At 47.8% G+C, this 15,917-nt stretch overlaps 2 protein-coding genes across 2 annotated transcripts; one reads left to right on the plus strand and one right to left on the minus strand.

The window, feature by feature from the left end:
- Nucleotides 1–5,606: 5,606 nt before the first annotated feature.
- LOC134143765 (olfactory receptor 9G9-like) lies at nucleotides 5,607–6,655 on the minus strand. The gene is made up of 3 exons (XM_062582051.1): nucleotides 6,460–6,655; nucleotides 6,186–6,300; nucleotides 5,607–6,132 (listed from the first exon to the last, which is right to left on the minus strand). The coding sequence occupies exons 1-3, from the start codon at nucleotides 6,653–6,655 to the stop codon at nucleotides 5,607–5,609; spliced, it is 837 nt and encodes a 278-aa protein (XP_062438035.1).
- Nucleotides 6,656–14,699: 8,044 nt separating this feature from the next.
- Nucleotides 14,700–15,559, plus strand: LOC134143766 (olfactory receptor 5A2-like). The gene is given in 2 exon segments (XM_062582052.1): nucleotides 14,700–14,964; nucleotides 14,967–15,559. Coding segments are annotated over 2 exon segments (858 nt in total).
- Nucleotides 15,560–15,917: the final 358 nt, after the last annotated feature.

Consider the following 15,917-nt stretch of genomic DNA (forward strand, 5'->3'; position numbering starts at 1 on the left):
AATAAATATTCTATCGCGTCACATTCTATGGCGTCACATTCTATCGCGTCATAAACATTCTATCGCGTCACATTCTATGCCGTCACAAATATTCTATCACGTAACATTCTATCGCGTCACATTCTATTGCGTTACATTCTATCGTGTCACATTCTATCGCATCACAAACATTCTATTGCGTCACAATCTATGCCATCACAAACATTCTATCGCGTCACATTCTATGCATCACAAACATTCTATCACGTCACATTCTATCGCGTCACAAACATTCTATCGCGTCACATTCTATCGCGTCACAAACATTCTATCGCCTCACATTCTGTCGCGTCACATTCTATTGCGTTACAATCTATCGTGTCAAATTCTATCGCGCCACAAACATTCTATCGTGTCACAATCTCTGCATCACAAACATTCTGTCGCGTCACAATCTATTGCCTAACAAACATTTTATCGCGTCACATTCTATCGCGTCACGAACATTCTATCCCGTCACATTCTATCTCATCACAAACATTCTATCGCGTCACAAACATTCTATCACGTCTATAAATATTCTATCGCATCACATTCTATGGCGTCAGAAACATTCCATCGGGTCACAATCCATACATCACAAACATTCTATTGTGTCACATTCTTTCGCGTCACATTCTATCTCGTCACAAAAATTCTATCGCGTCACAAAGATTTTATTTTCTCAAATTCTATTGCACACATTCTATCGCGTCACATTCTATGCCGTCAGAAAAATTTTAGCGCATCACACTCTATCGCGTTGAATTTTATAGCGTCAGAAACATTCTATCGCATCACATTCTATTGCATCACAAACATTCTTTCGCGTCACATTTTATTGCGTCAAATTCTTTCGTGTCACATTCTTTTGCGTCACATTCTATCGCGTCACATTCTATAGCGTCACGAATATTCTGTCACGTCACATTCTATCGCGTCACAAACATTCTATCGCATCACATTCTATCGCTTACATTCTATCGCGTCACAAACATTCTACCGTGTCTTATTCTATGCCATCACAAATGTTCTATCGCGTCACATTCTATTGCGTCACATTCTATCCTGGCACAAACATTCTATCGCATCACATTCTATCCTGTCACATTCTGTCGCATCAGAAACATTCTATTGTGTCACATCCTGTCACGTCACAAAGATTCCATTGCGTCACAATCTATGCATCACAAAAATTCTATGGCGTCACATTCTATCGCGTTACATTCTATCATATCACAAACATTGTATCGCTTCACATTCTGTGGCATCACATTCTGTTGCGTCACAAACATTCTATTACGTCACATTCTATCGCGTCACATTCTATCGCGTCACGAACATTCTATCGCGTCACATTCTGTCGCGTCACAAAAATGCTATCGCGTCTCATTATATGTCGTCACAAACATGCTATCATTTCGCATTCTATCACGTTAAAAACATTCTATCGCGTCACATTCTGTGGCGTCACTTTCTATCACATCACAAGTATTCTATTGCGTGACATTCTATTTTGTCACAAACATTCTATCACGTAACAATCTATGCATCACAAACATTCTATCGCATCACATTCTATCGCGTCACATTCTATGCCGTCACATATTATTGTATCCGATACATTCTATTGCTTCACATTCCATCGCGTCACATTCTACCGCGTGACATTCTATCCTGTCACAAATATTCTATAGCGTCACATTCTATTGCATCACAAACATTCTATAACGTCACATTCTATCACATCAAAAACATTCTATCGCGTCACATTCTGTGGCGTCACTTTATATCACATCAGGAGGATTCTATTGCGTGACATTCTAAAGCGTCACAAATATTTTATCGCTTCACATTATATGGAATCACATTCTGTCGCGTCACAAACATTATATTACGTCACATTCTATCGCATCACATTCTACCACATCACAGATATTCTATCCCATCACATTCTATCGTGTCACAAACATTCTATCGCTTCACATTTTATGGCATCACATTACGTCGCGTCACATTCTATCACGTCAAAAACACTCTGTCGCGTCACATTCTGTGGCGTCACAAACATTATAACGCGTCACATTCTATCACATCAAAAGCTCTCTATCACGTGACATTCTGTGGCGTCACTTTCTATCACATCAGAAGCATTCTATTGCGTCACATTTTATCGCGTCACAAACATTCTATCGTATCACAATCTATGCATCACAAACATTCTATCGCGTCACATTCTTTCGCGTCACATTCTATCGCATCACAAGCATTCTACTGCCTCACATTCTGTTGCATCACAAACATCCTATCGGGTCACATTCTATGTCGTCACAAACATTCTATCGCGTCACATTATTGCGTCACATTCTATCGCGTCACAAACATTCTATTGCGTCACATTCTATCACGTCAAAAACATTCTATCGCCTCACATTCTGTGGCGTCATTTTCTGTCATATCACAAGCATTCTATTGCGTAACATTCTATCGCGTCAGAAATATTCTATAGCGTCACAATCTATGCATCACAAACATTCTACCGCATCACATTCTTTCGAGTCACATTCTATCGCATCACAAACATTATATCGCGTCACAATATATCACGTCACATTCTATTGTGTCACAAATATTGTATCGCATCACATTCTATCGCGTCACATTCTATCGCGTCACAAACATTCTATCGCGTCACAATCTATGCCATCACAAACATTCTATCGCGTCACATTCTATGCCATCACAAACATTCTATCGCGTCACATTGTATCGCGTCACATTCTATCGCGTAACAAACATTCTGTCGCATCACATTCTATGCCATCACAAACATTTTTTCGAGTCACAATCTATGCATCACAAACGTTCTACTGCGTCACAATCTATCGCGTTACATTCTATCGCATCACAAGCATTCCATTGCGTGACATTCTACTGCGTCACAAACATTCTATCGCGGCACATTCTGTGACGTCATTTTCTATCAAAACACAAGCATTCTATTGCGTGACATTCTATCACGTAACAAACATTCTATCGAGTCACAATCTATGCATCACAAACATTCTCTCGCATCACATTCTTTCGCGTTACATTCTATCGCGTCACGAATATTCTGTCATGTCACATTCTATGCCGTCACAAACATTCTATCGCGTCACATTCTATCGAGTCACAATCTATGCATCACAAACATTCTATCGCATCATATTCTATCGCGTCACACTCTATCGCATCACAGACATTCTATCACGTCATAATCTATAGCGTCACATTGTATTGCAACACAAAGTTTGTATCGTATCACATTCTATCGCGTCACATTCTATCGCATCACGAACGTTCTATTGCGTCACATTCTATGCCATCATAAACATTCTATTGCGTCACATTCTATCGCATCACATTCTATCACGTCAAAACATTATGTCGCGTCACATTCTCTGCTGTCACAAACATTCTATCGCGTCACACTCTATCGCGTTGCGTTCTACGGCCTCACAAACATTCTACCGCGTCACATTCTATCGTGTCATATTCTATCGCCTCACAAACATTCTATCGCGTCACATTCTATGCCGTCACAAACATTCTATCGCTTCACATTCTATGCTGTAACAAACATTCTATCGCGTCATATTCTATCGTATCACATTCTATCGCATCACAAACATTCTATGGCGTCACATTCTATCTCGTCACAAACATTATTTCACTTTACAAACACTCTATCGCGTCACATTTTATCGCGTCACATTTTATGCCGTCACAAACTTTCTATCGCATCACAATATATTGCGTCACATTCTATCGCATCACAAACATTCTATCACTTCACATTCTGTTGCGTCACAAGCATTCTATCGCGTCACAATCTATCGCGTCACAAACATTCTATCGTGTCATATACTATCACGTCACATTCTAGCACATCACAAACATTCTAGTGCGACACATTCTATAGCGTCGCATTCCATCGCGTCACAAACATTCTAACGCATCACGTTCTATCGCGTCACATTCTATCACGTCAAACATTCTATCACATCAGAAAGATTCTATTGCGTCACGTTCTATCGTGTCACATTCTATCGCGTCAGAAACATTCTATAGCGTCACCTTCTATCGCTTCACAAACATTGTAGCGTCTCACATTCTATCGCGTCGCATTCTATCGCGTCACAAACATTCTATCGCTTCACAAACATTCCATTGCGTCACTTTCTATCGCGTCACATCCTATCACATCACAAACATTAATATCACTTCACATTCTATCGTGTCACATTGTATCGCATTACATTCTATTGCATCACAAACATTCTATCGCGTCGCATTCTACTGCGTAATATTCTATCACGTAACCAACATCCTATCGCGTCACATCCTATCGCGTCACAAACATTCTATCACTTCATATTCTATTGCATCACATCCTATCGCATCACAAACATTCTATCACTTCATATTCTATTGCATCACATTCTATCGCGTCACAAACATTCTATCACTTCATATTGTATTGTACCGCATTCTATCGCGTCAGATTCTATCGTATCACATTCTATCATGTCATATTCTATCACTTCAAAAACATTTTATAGCGTCAAATTCTGTCATGTGATAAACATTCTATCGCGTCACATTCTATCGCGTCACACAAATTCTATCGTGTCACAGTGTACCGCATCACATTCTATTATGTCACAAATGTTGTATCGCATCACATTCTATCGCGTCACAAACATTCTGTTGTGTAACATTCTATTGCATCACAAACATTCTATCGTGTCACAAACATTCTACGCGTCACATTCTATCGCATCACAAACATTCTATTGCGTCACATTCTATCGTGTAACATTCTATATCATCACAAACATTCTATCGCGTCACATTCTATCACCTCAAATTCAACATGCTATTGTGTCACATTCTATCGCATTACAAACATTCTATCACATCACATTCTATTGCGTCACATTCTATCGTGTCACAAACATTCTATCGCTTCACATTGTATCTCGTCACATTCAATCACATCACAAACATTCTATAGTGTCACATTCTATCTCATTACAAACATTCTATCAAGTCACATTCTATCGCGTCACATTCTATTGTGTCACAAATATTCTATTGCTTCACATTCTATCGCATCCATTCTGTCACGTCAGATATCGCATTTAACCAAGCTAAGCCTCCAAGCAGAAAGGGCTCATTTTTCCATTGAATTCCAGAGAAGTGGAACATTCCCTGCCTGCTCACATGTTAGCTTATAATCTAGAGATATGCAATGCTGAGGGAGATGTCTTCCAGCTCTGGGTCCAAAAGCAGAATGGATCCCCCCGAGGCATTCGCTTGGAAGGAATTTGTATGTCATCCCAAATTTATTCCTTCCAGATTCTCCGAGAAAGAAAACTTCTCAACAGTTCATTCGTGTAGGACAACCATGCTCTTTATTATCAAAAGAAAGTTAACACATGATCTTTTTACCTTTCTTTTTCTAAAATAAGAGCATTTCTTTCCACAGAGCTTTCCCTTTCCTCCCATTAGCACTTCACAGGCAGTCTCAAGGCCACACACTTCTAAAGAGGTCCTGCAGTAGGCAGCGCTTTGCTTTGTACAAGTTGGAAGTTGTCTGTGACCATTTCAACTGGCATGACCTCTAGGTACCACCCAAATCTTTCCTGAGTGCTTTCCTCAGGGCCTTCCTGAGCTCCTTGCTCTGCAGACTGTAGGTGAGGAGATTGACCAGGGGCGTGAGGACAGGGTAGGAAGAAGGAGAACACCTTGTTGAGCTGTCTGAGTCTGGGGGTTCTGGGCAGCATGTGGACAATGATGAGGGAGCCATAGAAAACAGTGACGACAGTGAGGTTCGAGGAGCAGGTGGAGAAGGCCTTCTGCCTGCCCATGCTGGAGGGGATCCTCAGGATGGCAATTATGATGGACACGTAGGAGGCCAGCGTGATCAGGAAGGGGAAGACTGAATCCAGGAGAGTCAGGATGAAAGTTACTATTTTAACTACACTGGTGTCAGTGCACGCGAGCTCCAGCAAAGGAGTAAAATCAGAGAAGAAGTTGTCAGTTGCAGCAGGGCCACAGAACTTTAACCTTGATGAGAAGACAGTGGCTATAATAGAAAACACCAAATTCCTGGCCCAGACCCAGCTGCCATCAGGAGACAAACCTTCCAGGTCCTGAGGCTTGCATAGAGCAGGGGCTGGCGTATGGCCAAGTACCGATCATAGGACATGGATGCCAGCAGGAAACACTCACTAGCTGCAAAATGAATGAGAAAATAGAGCTGAGTCATATAGCCCTGAGCAGAGATAGTCCTGTCTCCAGTCAGGAAGCTGGCCAACAGCTGGGGCAGGATGGTGGAGCTGCAGCAGGTTGATTGCCTGATTGCCAAAGGACAGCTTGCCCAAGAAGAATTACATGGATGCTGGTCCATTACATGCAGATGCCGGTCTGCCACCACCAGCACAACAATGAGGCTGTTCCCAACCACGGTCACCGAGTAGATCAGGAGCAAGAGGAGGAAGAGTGGTGTATGGAGTGAGGGGATGTTCCCCATTCCCAGCAGGAGGAACTCACTTGATGATGTGCAGTTATTCCCTTTCTCTTTCTCCATACGATGTATGTGTACAACATCGACAAGGGTGACTATGAACTGCTTGACACCTTCTGTGCTCTTCAGCCATGTTTCCTAGGGCCACACCTCAGTCTACCATGTCTCTATTCTTTCCCTCACATAATAGAGCAGAACTGTGAGGAAAGAACTGAGTCTAAGGAAATGCCAGGCCAAAAATCTGGGCATCTGAGGGAAAGAGTAAGTATGTGCGTGAGAGCTCACAGCACAGGTCTGGAAAAGCCAAGTGGCGGTGACCCTGCTGAGGTGCCAAAGATCCCAAGCCCTGAGCTGCAGGGCTGGATTCGGCCTCCTTTACTTGTGGTGTGGACTCCTGACATATTGCACAGAGTAAAATGAATTTCTGTGGGAGAAGTGGAGAAAGAAAGTAGAAATTAATCAAAAGGGGAGATTCGGGTCAGGAGTCTCAGCACTAAACATCTCTAACTATAGGTACATTTACCACTTCTCTGGAAAGGCCATTTCTTCCATGACCAGCAGCACCTGAGGGCATGCTCCTGATGGACTCCCATAAGCACTCAGGGTGTTCCGTGCAGCCAGCTGGAGGGGCACAGATGGGACCCAGCCCTTCCTGTTCCTCCCAAGCATGTTGTTTAAGGAAGTGCTGGAAGAGCAGGCCTGACGGGACCTCATGGCACTGCACTGCCTGGGGCTGTGAGAACAGCCCTGCACACACTTCCTGGACTAGGCACTTGGAGACAAGCAGCTGGCAGTGCTTATGGGAGTCCATCAGGAGCATGCCCTCAGGATGGGCAAAGAGACGTCAGGCTCAGGAGCCTCAGGAGCTCGCCACTCCAAGGACAGAGGAGAGCGGACAGAGGTTCCAGGCTATGGCCTGCAACTACCGCCTCCACACCCCTATGTACTCCTTCCTCCTCAACCTCTCCCTCCTTGACCTTGTCACTGTCTCCACCACTATCCCCAAATCCATCGCCAGTTCCCTGTGGGACATCAAGGCCATTTCTTACTGGGGATCTGCTGCACAAGTCTTTCTGCTTGTCTTCTTGTTAGGAGGAGAGTATTGTCTTCTTACAGTCATGGCCTATGATCGCTATGTTGCCATCTGCAGACCCCTGTGCTTTGGGACCCTCATGAGCAGCAGAGCTTGTGTCAAAATGGCAGCAGCTGCCTGGGTCACTGCTCTTCTCTATTCTGTGCTGCAAACTGCCAACACATTTTCAATACCACTGTGCCAAGGCAACAGATGGACCAGTTCTTCTGTGAGATTCCCCACATCCTCAAGCTCTCCTGCTCACACTCCTACCTCAGGGAAGCTGGGCTTATTGTGGTTAGTGCCTGTTTGTTTCTTGGGTTTTTTATTTTCATCGTGCTGTCCTACGTGCAGATCTTCACTGCTGTGCTGAGGATCCCCTCTGAGCAGGGCCAGCACAAAGCCTTTTCCATGTGCCTCCCGCACCTGGCTGTGATCTCCCTATTTGTCAGCACGGCATTTTTTGCTTACTTGAAGCCCCCCTCCCTCTCCTCCCCAGCTCTGGATCTGGTGGTGGCTGTTCTGAACTCAGTGATGCCTCCAGCAGTGAACTCCCTCATCTACAGCATGAGGAACAAGGAGCTCAAGGATGCACTGAGGAAACTGGTTCAATGGCTCCAATGGCAGCACCAATAACCATTCCATATGCATCCTCTCATCAGTCCGATGTCATCTGGCATCAAGGACCTGTGTGATTCAATTTTTTCCTTACTTCTCACTGATACTTTCTTGTGAAAAGAAAGAAAAAAGTTTTTATTTGTGCCATTTCTCTCATTTGAATATAACTCGCAGACTATGTTGAAGCAGAGAGCTGGGCTTCCCCCTTCACTATCAGAGATGGGAGAACCTCAGAGCCTGCTAGTCTGAACTCCCTTGGATGTCTGCAGTGCAATGAGGAGATTCTCCTTTTCCAGGGTCTCTTTTGGCGCTGACCCCAAGGGAGCTCAGGGGCACAGAGTCAGGTGCAGGCGAGTACAGACAGGGTGAGACCATGGGTCCCATGTCCATTAGGAGAGCTCAGCTCCCCTGGCCACAGTCAGGGTGTGATCTTACAGCCCACTTCTGCAAGGGTGCAAGCAGCTGTCACCATCAGCTGGTCCCTTGCCTCTCCAGCTCTCCAACACTACAAGTGGAGGGGGACTAGGTTGGATGGGAGTCAGGCAGCAGCTTGTGAGAACAGATCCTGAGCTTGACTGTATCATCACACCACTGCCACAGCAGGACTGTCCTTGCTGCAGCTTTGAGTGGGGGCTACAGCTTTACTGGAGACATATCCCTTCCTATCAGCAGGAATTTCCCTTTTTGGAGTTGTTCTCCTCATTCCCATGCTGGACTTCTCTGCTCCATTCTGTTACTATGGCACAGAAGTTCTCATAATGTGGTGGGGTTGGGTTGTGTTTCTAAGTTCATGTGTTCTGGAAGTACAGCAGGATGAGGCAATGGGCACCCTTATGCCAGACCTGACCTCCATAATAATAATAATTTCCGTAATAAAAGAGGATATCCCATATGACGTGCCTGAAGTCTGGCCTTCCTTCACAAGCTGCAGTCAAAAATACCCCCATGGGATTGCAGAACCAAGGATTTGGTGTTCTGCTTGTGAACTCCATGGGATCTGGAAGAGAAAACTAAGTGTCTCTGGGTGATCTGTTGGGGACTGAGGGCTGCACTCAGAGCTCATTACTTGGTGACCAGTGCCAGTGGAGGTGGGGAATGGGCTCTGAATTGCCTGCCCAGGTCTACCGCACAGATGCCAGTGCTGATGAAAGATAGATACTCACCCTTCTGGAGGGGAATCTGAGTCCCAGGAGAGCTCAGAGGATCTCCAGGGACAACATGTGCCTGGGGGTGGGCACTGAGCGGAGCCTCACAAAGTGAGGGACAGTCCATGGTGGAGAACCGGAAGGTTAAGCATTAACTCTCAGTACATACGGCCAAAGGAGGACTCTGCAATCCCCGGAGAGGCAGTAGAGACTCAGGAGACTCCGGGAAGGGTCTCTGAGGGTGATTCCTGCACCTTCAGTGAAACAACACAGGCTGGAGCTGGTGCCCACCCGAACACATCTCCTGCCATTGCAGACACCTTGGGGCCATTCTGAGCACTGTGCAAGAGCACACGCAGTGGCCAATAATATCAGAGGTGGTGATCCCTGTCCAGCTAGGTCTGCTTCCTGCCCCGACCAGCATGGCCCATGGCCCCACAGTAGGGCTGCTCCATGAGGGAAGCAGAGAGGGGAGCCAAGGGTTCTGGTAAGGTAGACATGACAGTGACCCAATGATGGGAGGGGGCCATCCTGAAGTGCCCAGACAAGAGGAGCAGAGCAAGTAATGAGGGTCAAGCACAATCTGGCGACGGCCAGACAAGACTGGAGGCCTCCAACCAGCCCTACATTGCCCAGGATCTTAGACTGGAGACCTCCAGAGGTCTCTTCCCACCAGAACTACTCTGCAATTCCATGAATTCTTGCTCCTCACCCTCTGCTCCAGCACAGCTGCCAGGGAAAGGTAAGTCCTACTGGGAGAGCCTCAGGGGAAAGAGCCAAAGATCCCTGGCTCACCCTTAGGTGTTGGAAAACTCCCTCTTGCATCTCGAGAAGTTCCATCTGCCTCTTCCACCCTGCCCCATGCTCCCCTTCTGCTGGCCAAAGCAGAGCTCAGCATCTCCTGGGGACTCTCTTCCCCATAGGGAGGAGAAAGAGGACCTTCACCAGCCCCACACTGCCTTTTCCACCCTCAGCCTTTGCAGCTGTGCATGCCTGGGTCTGCCCACTTCCCTTCACCATGATCAGGGCTGCACTGAAGCCCATGAAAATTCTGATGCTCCTAACCTCAAGCAAAGATCCACCCCACACCTGGAGCCTGGCCAGCCACAAAGTCGTCAGCCATCCAATGTCCCAGCTGTGCAACCAAGGGCAGGAGTCTTCACCTCAACTGCCTTGTTCATCCTCTGCTCTGGGCACCACTGCTGCTGTGCTAGATTGCCCAAGGCAGCTCCAACTCCCTCGAGGGCTGTGCTGGAGACATTCGGGAGCAGGCTTAGGTGCGGCTGGCACTGTGAGAGTGGGTTGGGAGAAGGCAGGTCCCCTCTATCATGATGGGACTGTGGGGCTGGGCAGAACGTTTCCCTGGGGAGCTCCTCAAGGAACCACTGTGGGAGATCCTCCACTTCCATCCTGGCAGCAGCACCAGAGCTACGGCTGCTTGGGTGGAAGTGCACACAGAGTAGAAGGGGCATGGGCTACCTGGGGGAACATCGCAACCTTGTCCATGCAAGCAAGGAAGGGGTGAGGAATGCCAGAGTTCAGCTGGAGCTGGCACCAGGGCCCTCGGATGAGGAAAGGGCTGGAGTATTATTAAATGACTCTTAAACGATCCCTCAGACTCTAGGGGTGGAGGCGGTCTGAGCACTCAGCCCTTGCACATTCTGGGCTGTGCCCCATGTGGTGGTGAGCAAACGGCTGTACTCCAGGATTTGCTGGGATCTGGTGCAAAAGAGAGGTCATGCAAGACTGGGATTTTCCCCTCTGCCGGGATACACAGACCTGTGTGGGGTCTGGGATGGGATGATGGCCCCTCATGCAGCTTCCCCAGTGTGTCCATGCAACACAGCGAACACCCTAGGCTCTTCTCTCCTGCACCCTCCACGTTCTGGTGCCTTTCCCTTGAGACCTTCATTTGCCCCACAAGCACACAGCTCTGTGCTCCCATACTGCGCGTTCACATACAGCAACTGAATGGCAGCATTTTCCCTCTCCCAGGGCCATGTGTTCTTGTGCCAGGCTCAGGTATTTGGTGTGTGTCTCCCAGGGAAAGGTACTAGGCAGGGGAGGCTGCTACAGATGGTGAGGATCCAAAACAACAGATTCTGGAGCTGGAGGGATTATCTGCACCTGAGGAGTGCCTCAGTGAGGCCAAGAGTTATAAATACCATCCAAGGCCACCTCCTCCGCCAGCTTAGAGGTGCTGCTGGGTGAAAATGGAGCCACTCTAGGTTTCTAGGCAAGATTTATCTTCTGCAAAGACTGTGATGTTTCCAACAGGAAAAGCATTACTGCCCCGAACTGTAGTCCCCGCGAATGTTTCCCAGGAGGACTCAGAAGAGAATTTCACCTTCCAAGCATGTTGAAAATATGAAAATGCCCTCCAGCATCGAAGAGCTACTGGTACTTCCTATGTCAAGACTTCCCCTTTCCAACCATTGGTGCTACTCAGAGCTACTTTCACAGGGGCTGACGTGTCCAAGCAGCAGAGACTTTGGTTTCTTCAGATTTCCTTCTGTACCAGAGGCTAGATGAGGCAATCATCTCCTTCAATTTCAAGTCAGTTTTTTTCTTTTCTTTTCCAAATACAGCTTCCAGGTTGGGAAGCCCCAAACGACAAGCCTGACTTGAAAGGTGAGAGAAGTCAGAAAACTGAGCCTGTAATAGCCTGATCATCCCCTCCTATGGTCACCAGCACCTGTGACATCAGAGACCCCAATGAGCCTCCCAGCTTGGAATCAGGCACAGAGCATGAAGGGGAGGCAACTGCCTGGCCAGTGGCAGAGCAGCTGCTCACCTGACCAAATACAGCCAATTTGCAAGGGGCCACCACTACTCATGATTGTAAAGCATCAGAGCTGCAGGATGTGCAGGGGTTCTGCAGGCAGCAGCCCCATGGAGGGCTGTTAGAGTGGTTTTTAAGACTGTGGAATGATGGGGCAGAGGCTGCTTATTCTGCTAGAGAGGAGCTCAGTAGGATGGGGTCTCCACCCCAGGGTCCCACCCTCTGCAACATCCTCCACATCCTGCAACTGCAAAACTGAGGTAGTGTCCTCCTTTCAGGGTCCAAAAAGTCCCAGAGAAGCCAGCCAAATCCCTGCTTGCAGGAACTCAGGGATAAGCCCATCCAGTGGACTCCAGGCACCCTGTTGGATCCAAGGCAGCAGAAGCCCGGCACAAGCCCCCTGCCCAGTGTAGCCTGGGGGCAGCTCAGGCCTCTCTGGAGAGCCCCAGCCCTGCAGGGAACAGCCCTTCTGGCCTGTTGTCTTCAGAGCCAGAAGCATCCTCCCAAGCCATTTCACAGCCCTGTTGCTGCTGCTCAGCTGCTCAGGCTGAAGTGACCTCACAGCTGCTCTGCTGATGCTGTTCCTGCTGCTGGCCTATCCGGTACTCGGGCAGCAGTGACCTCACGGTCTGCACTGAGGCCATGAACCTGCTTCTGGCCTGTCAGCAGCAGAGGCAGAGGGGACTTTACATGAACCAAAAGCATCGGAGAGCCTGCTGATGACATGTAATCTATAGAGATGGAAGTGACCTCACAATCAGCATCAGAGCCCTGTCCCTGCCTTTGACCTGTCAAGTACTCAAGCAGCAATGACCTCACAAAGAACATACAAGCCATGTCCTGTTTCTGGCCTATCACCACCAGAGATTGAGGTGACATCACTAGAAGATACAAGAGCTTCCTGCTGGCCTATCAGGTACTGAGGCAGCAGTAACCTCACAATCAGAATGGAAGCCATGTGCCCACTGCTGGCCTATCAGCACTCAGGCAGAAGTGACCTCACAAGCACAAACTTCTGTCTTCTCTCTGCTTCTGGTGTATCAAGTGCTGATGGAAAAATGATCTCAAAAACAGTATCAAAGCCATAAGCCTGTTCCTGGCCTCTGAGTAGCAGATACAGAGGAAACAGAAAGAATTTTAATGAACCAAGAGTCTGCTGTAGCCCACCAGCTTCAGAGAGAAGTGACCTCACAATATGGATCTGAGCCATGTGCCTGCTGCTGGCCTATCAGGTGCTTGGGTGGTGGTGACCTCACAAGCACAAACCCCAGCCATGTCCCTGGTGCTGGCCTGTCATGGTCTCACACACAGGTCACCATGTCATTCACTCCCACGAACCCGGGGAATGGTGTTCTCCAGGATTTGCTTGTCCTGCAGTGGCTTTCCAGGATCTGGGAAAGGGCGTAGGAAGTAGCAGGGACCTGGCAAAATGCACATATCAGCACCATCACCTCATGAGCTATGGGACCTGTTCCTCTTCCCCTCAGTCCTTGGAGCTGCCAGCTCCTCTACAGCAGGGTGACAAGAACCTGAGCTCTCCTTGCCCATCAGGAAGGCATGCTCCCATAAGCACTGTTGGTTGCTTGTCTCCAAGTGCCTAGTCCAGGAAGTGTGTGCAGGGCTGTTCTCACAGCCCCAGGCAGTGCAGTGCTATGAAGATCCCGTCAGGCCTGCTCTTCCAGCACTTCCTTAAACAACATGCTTGGGAGGAACAGGAAGGGCTGGGTCCCATCTGTGCCCCTCCAGCTGGCTGCACGGAACACCCTGAGTGCTTATGGGAGTCCATCAGGAGCATGCCCTCAGGTGCTGCTGGTCATGGAAGAAATGGCCTTTCCAGAGAAGTGGTAAATGTACCTATAGTTAGAGATGTTTAGTGCTGAGACTCCTGACCCAAATCTCCCTCTTTTGATTCATTTCTACTTTCTTCCTCCACTTCTCCCACAGAAATTCATTTTACTCTGTGCAATATGTCAGGAGTCCACACCACAAGTAAAGGAGGCCGAATCCAGCCCTGCGGCTCAGGGCTTGGGATCTTTGGCACCTCAGCAGGGTCACCGCCACTTGGCTTTTCCAGACCTGTGCTGTGAGCTCTCACGCACATACTTACTCTTTCCCTCAGATGCCCAGATTTTTGGCCTGGCATTTCCTTAGACTCAGTTCTTTCCTCACAGTTCTGCTCTATTATGCGAGGGAAAGAATAGAGACATGGTAGACTGAGGTGTGGCCCTAGGAAACGTGGCTGAAGAGCACAGAAGGTGTCAAGCAGTTCATAGTCACCCTTGTCGATGTTGTACACATACAACATCGTATGGAGAAAGAGAAAGGGAATAACTGCACATCATCAAGTGAGTTCCTCCTGCTGGGAATGGGGAACATCCCCCTCACTCCATACACCACTCTTCCTCCTCTTGCTCCTGATCTACTTGGTGACCGTGGTTGCGAACAGCTTCGTCTGTGCTGGTGGTGGCAGACTGGCATCTGCACAGCTTCATGTACTTCTTCTTGGGCAATCTGTCCTCTGTGAAGACCTGCTGCAGCTCCACCATCCTGCCCCAGCTGTTGGCCAGCTTCCTGACTGGAGACAGGACTATCTCTGCTCAGGGTTGTATGACTCAGCTCTATTTCTTCATTGGTTTTGCAGTTACAGAATGTTTCCTGCTGGCAGCCATGTCCTATGATCGGTACTTGGCCATACGCCAGCCCCTGCTCTATGCAAGCCTCAGGACCTGGAAGGTTTGTCTCCTGATGGCAGCTGGGTCTTGGCTGGGGGTTTGGTCTTTTCTGTAGTAGCCACTGTCTTCTCATCAAGGTTAAAGTTCTGTGGCCCTGCTGCAACTGACAACTTCTTCTCTGATTTTACTCCTTTGCTGGAGCTCGCGTGCACTGACACCAGTGTAGTTAAAATAGTAACTTTCATCCTGACTCTCCTGGATTCAGTCTTCCCCTTCCTGATCACGCTGGCCTCCTACGTGTCCATCATAATTGCCATCCTGAGGATCCCCTCCAGCATGGGCAGGCAGAAGGCCTTCTCCACCTGCTCCTCGAACCTCACTGTCGTCACTGTTTTCTATGGCTCCCTCATCATTGTCCACATGCTGCCCAGAACCCCCAGACTCAGACAGCTCAACAAGGTGTTCTCCTTCTTCTACACCATCCTCACCACCCTGGTCAATCTCCTCACCTATAGTCTGCAGAGCAAGGAGCTCAGGAAGGCCCTGAGGAAAGCACTCAGGAAAGATTTGGGTGGTACCCAGGGCTCATGCCAGTTGACATGGGCACAAACAACTTCTAACTTCTACAAAGCCAAGTACTGTGTACTGCAAGATCTCTTTAGAAGTGTGCGGCCTTGAGATTGCCTGTGGAGTGCTAATGGGAGGAAAGGGAAAGCTCTGTGGAAAGAAATGCTCTTATTTTAGAAAAAGAAAGTTAAAAAGGTCATGTATTAACTTTTTCTTTGATTATAAGGAGTGTGGTGTTCCTACATGTATCAACTGTTTTCTTTCTCGGAGAATCTGGAAGGAATAAATTTGGGATGGCAGATGAATTCCTTCCACGGGCACGCCTGGGGGGATCCATCTTGCTTTTGGTTCCTGAGATGGGAGACATCTCCCTCAGCATTGCACATTTCTAGGGTAGAAGCTGGCATGTCAGCCAGCAGTAAATATTACATCTCTCTGGACTTCTAAGGAAAAATGTGCCGTTTCTGTT

This window comes from Rhea pennata, chromosome 8 (assembly GCF_028389875.1).
Source record: "Rhea pennata isolate bPtePen1 chromosome 8, bPtePen1.pri, whole genome shotgun sequence".
NCBI lineage: Eukaryota > Metazoa > Chordata > Aves > Rheiformes > Rheidae > Rhea > Rhea pennata.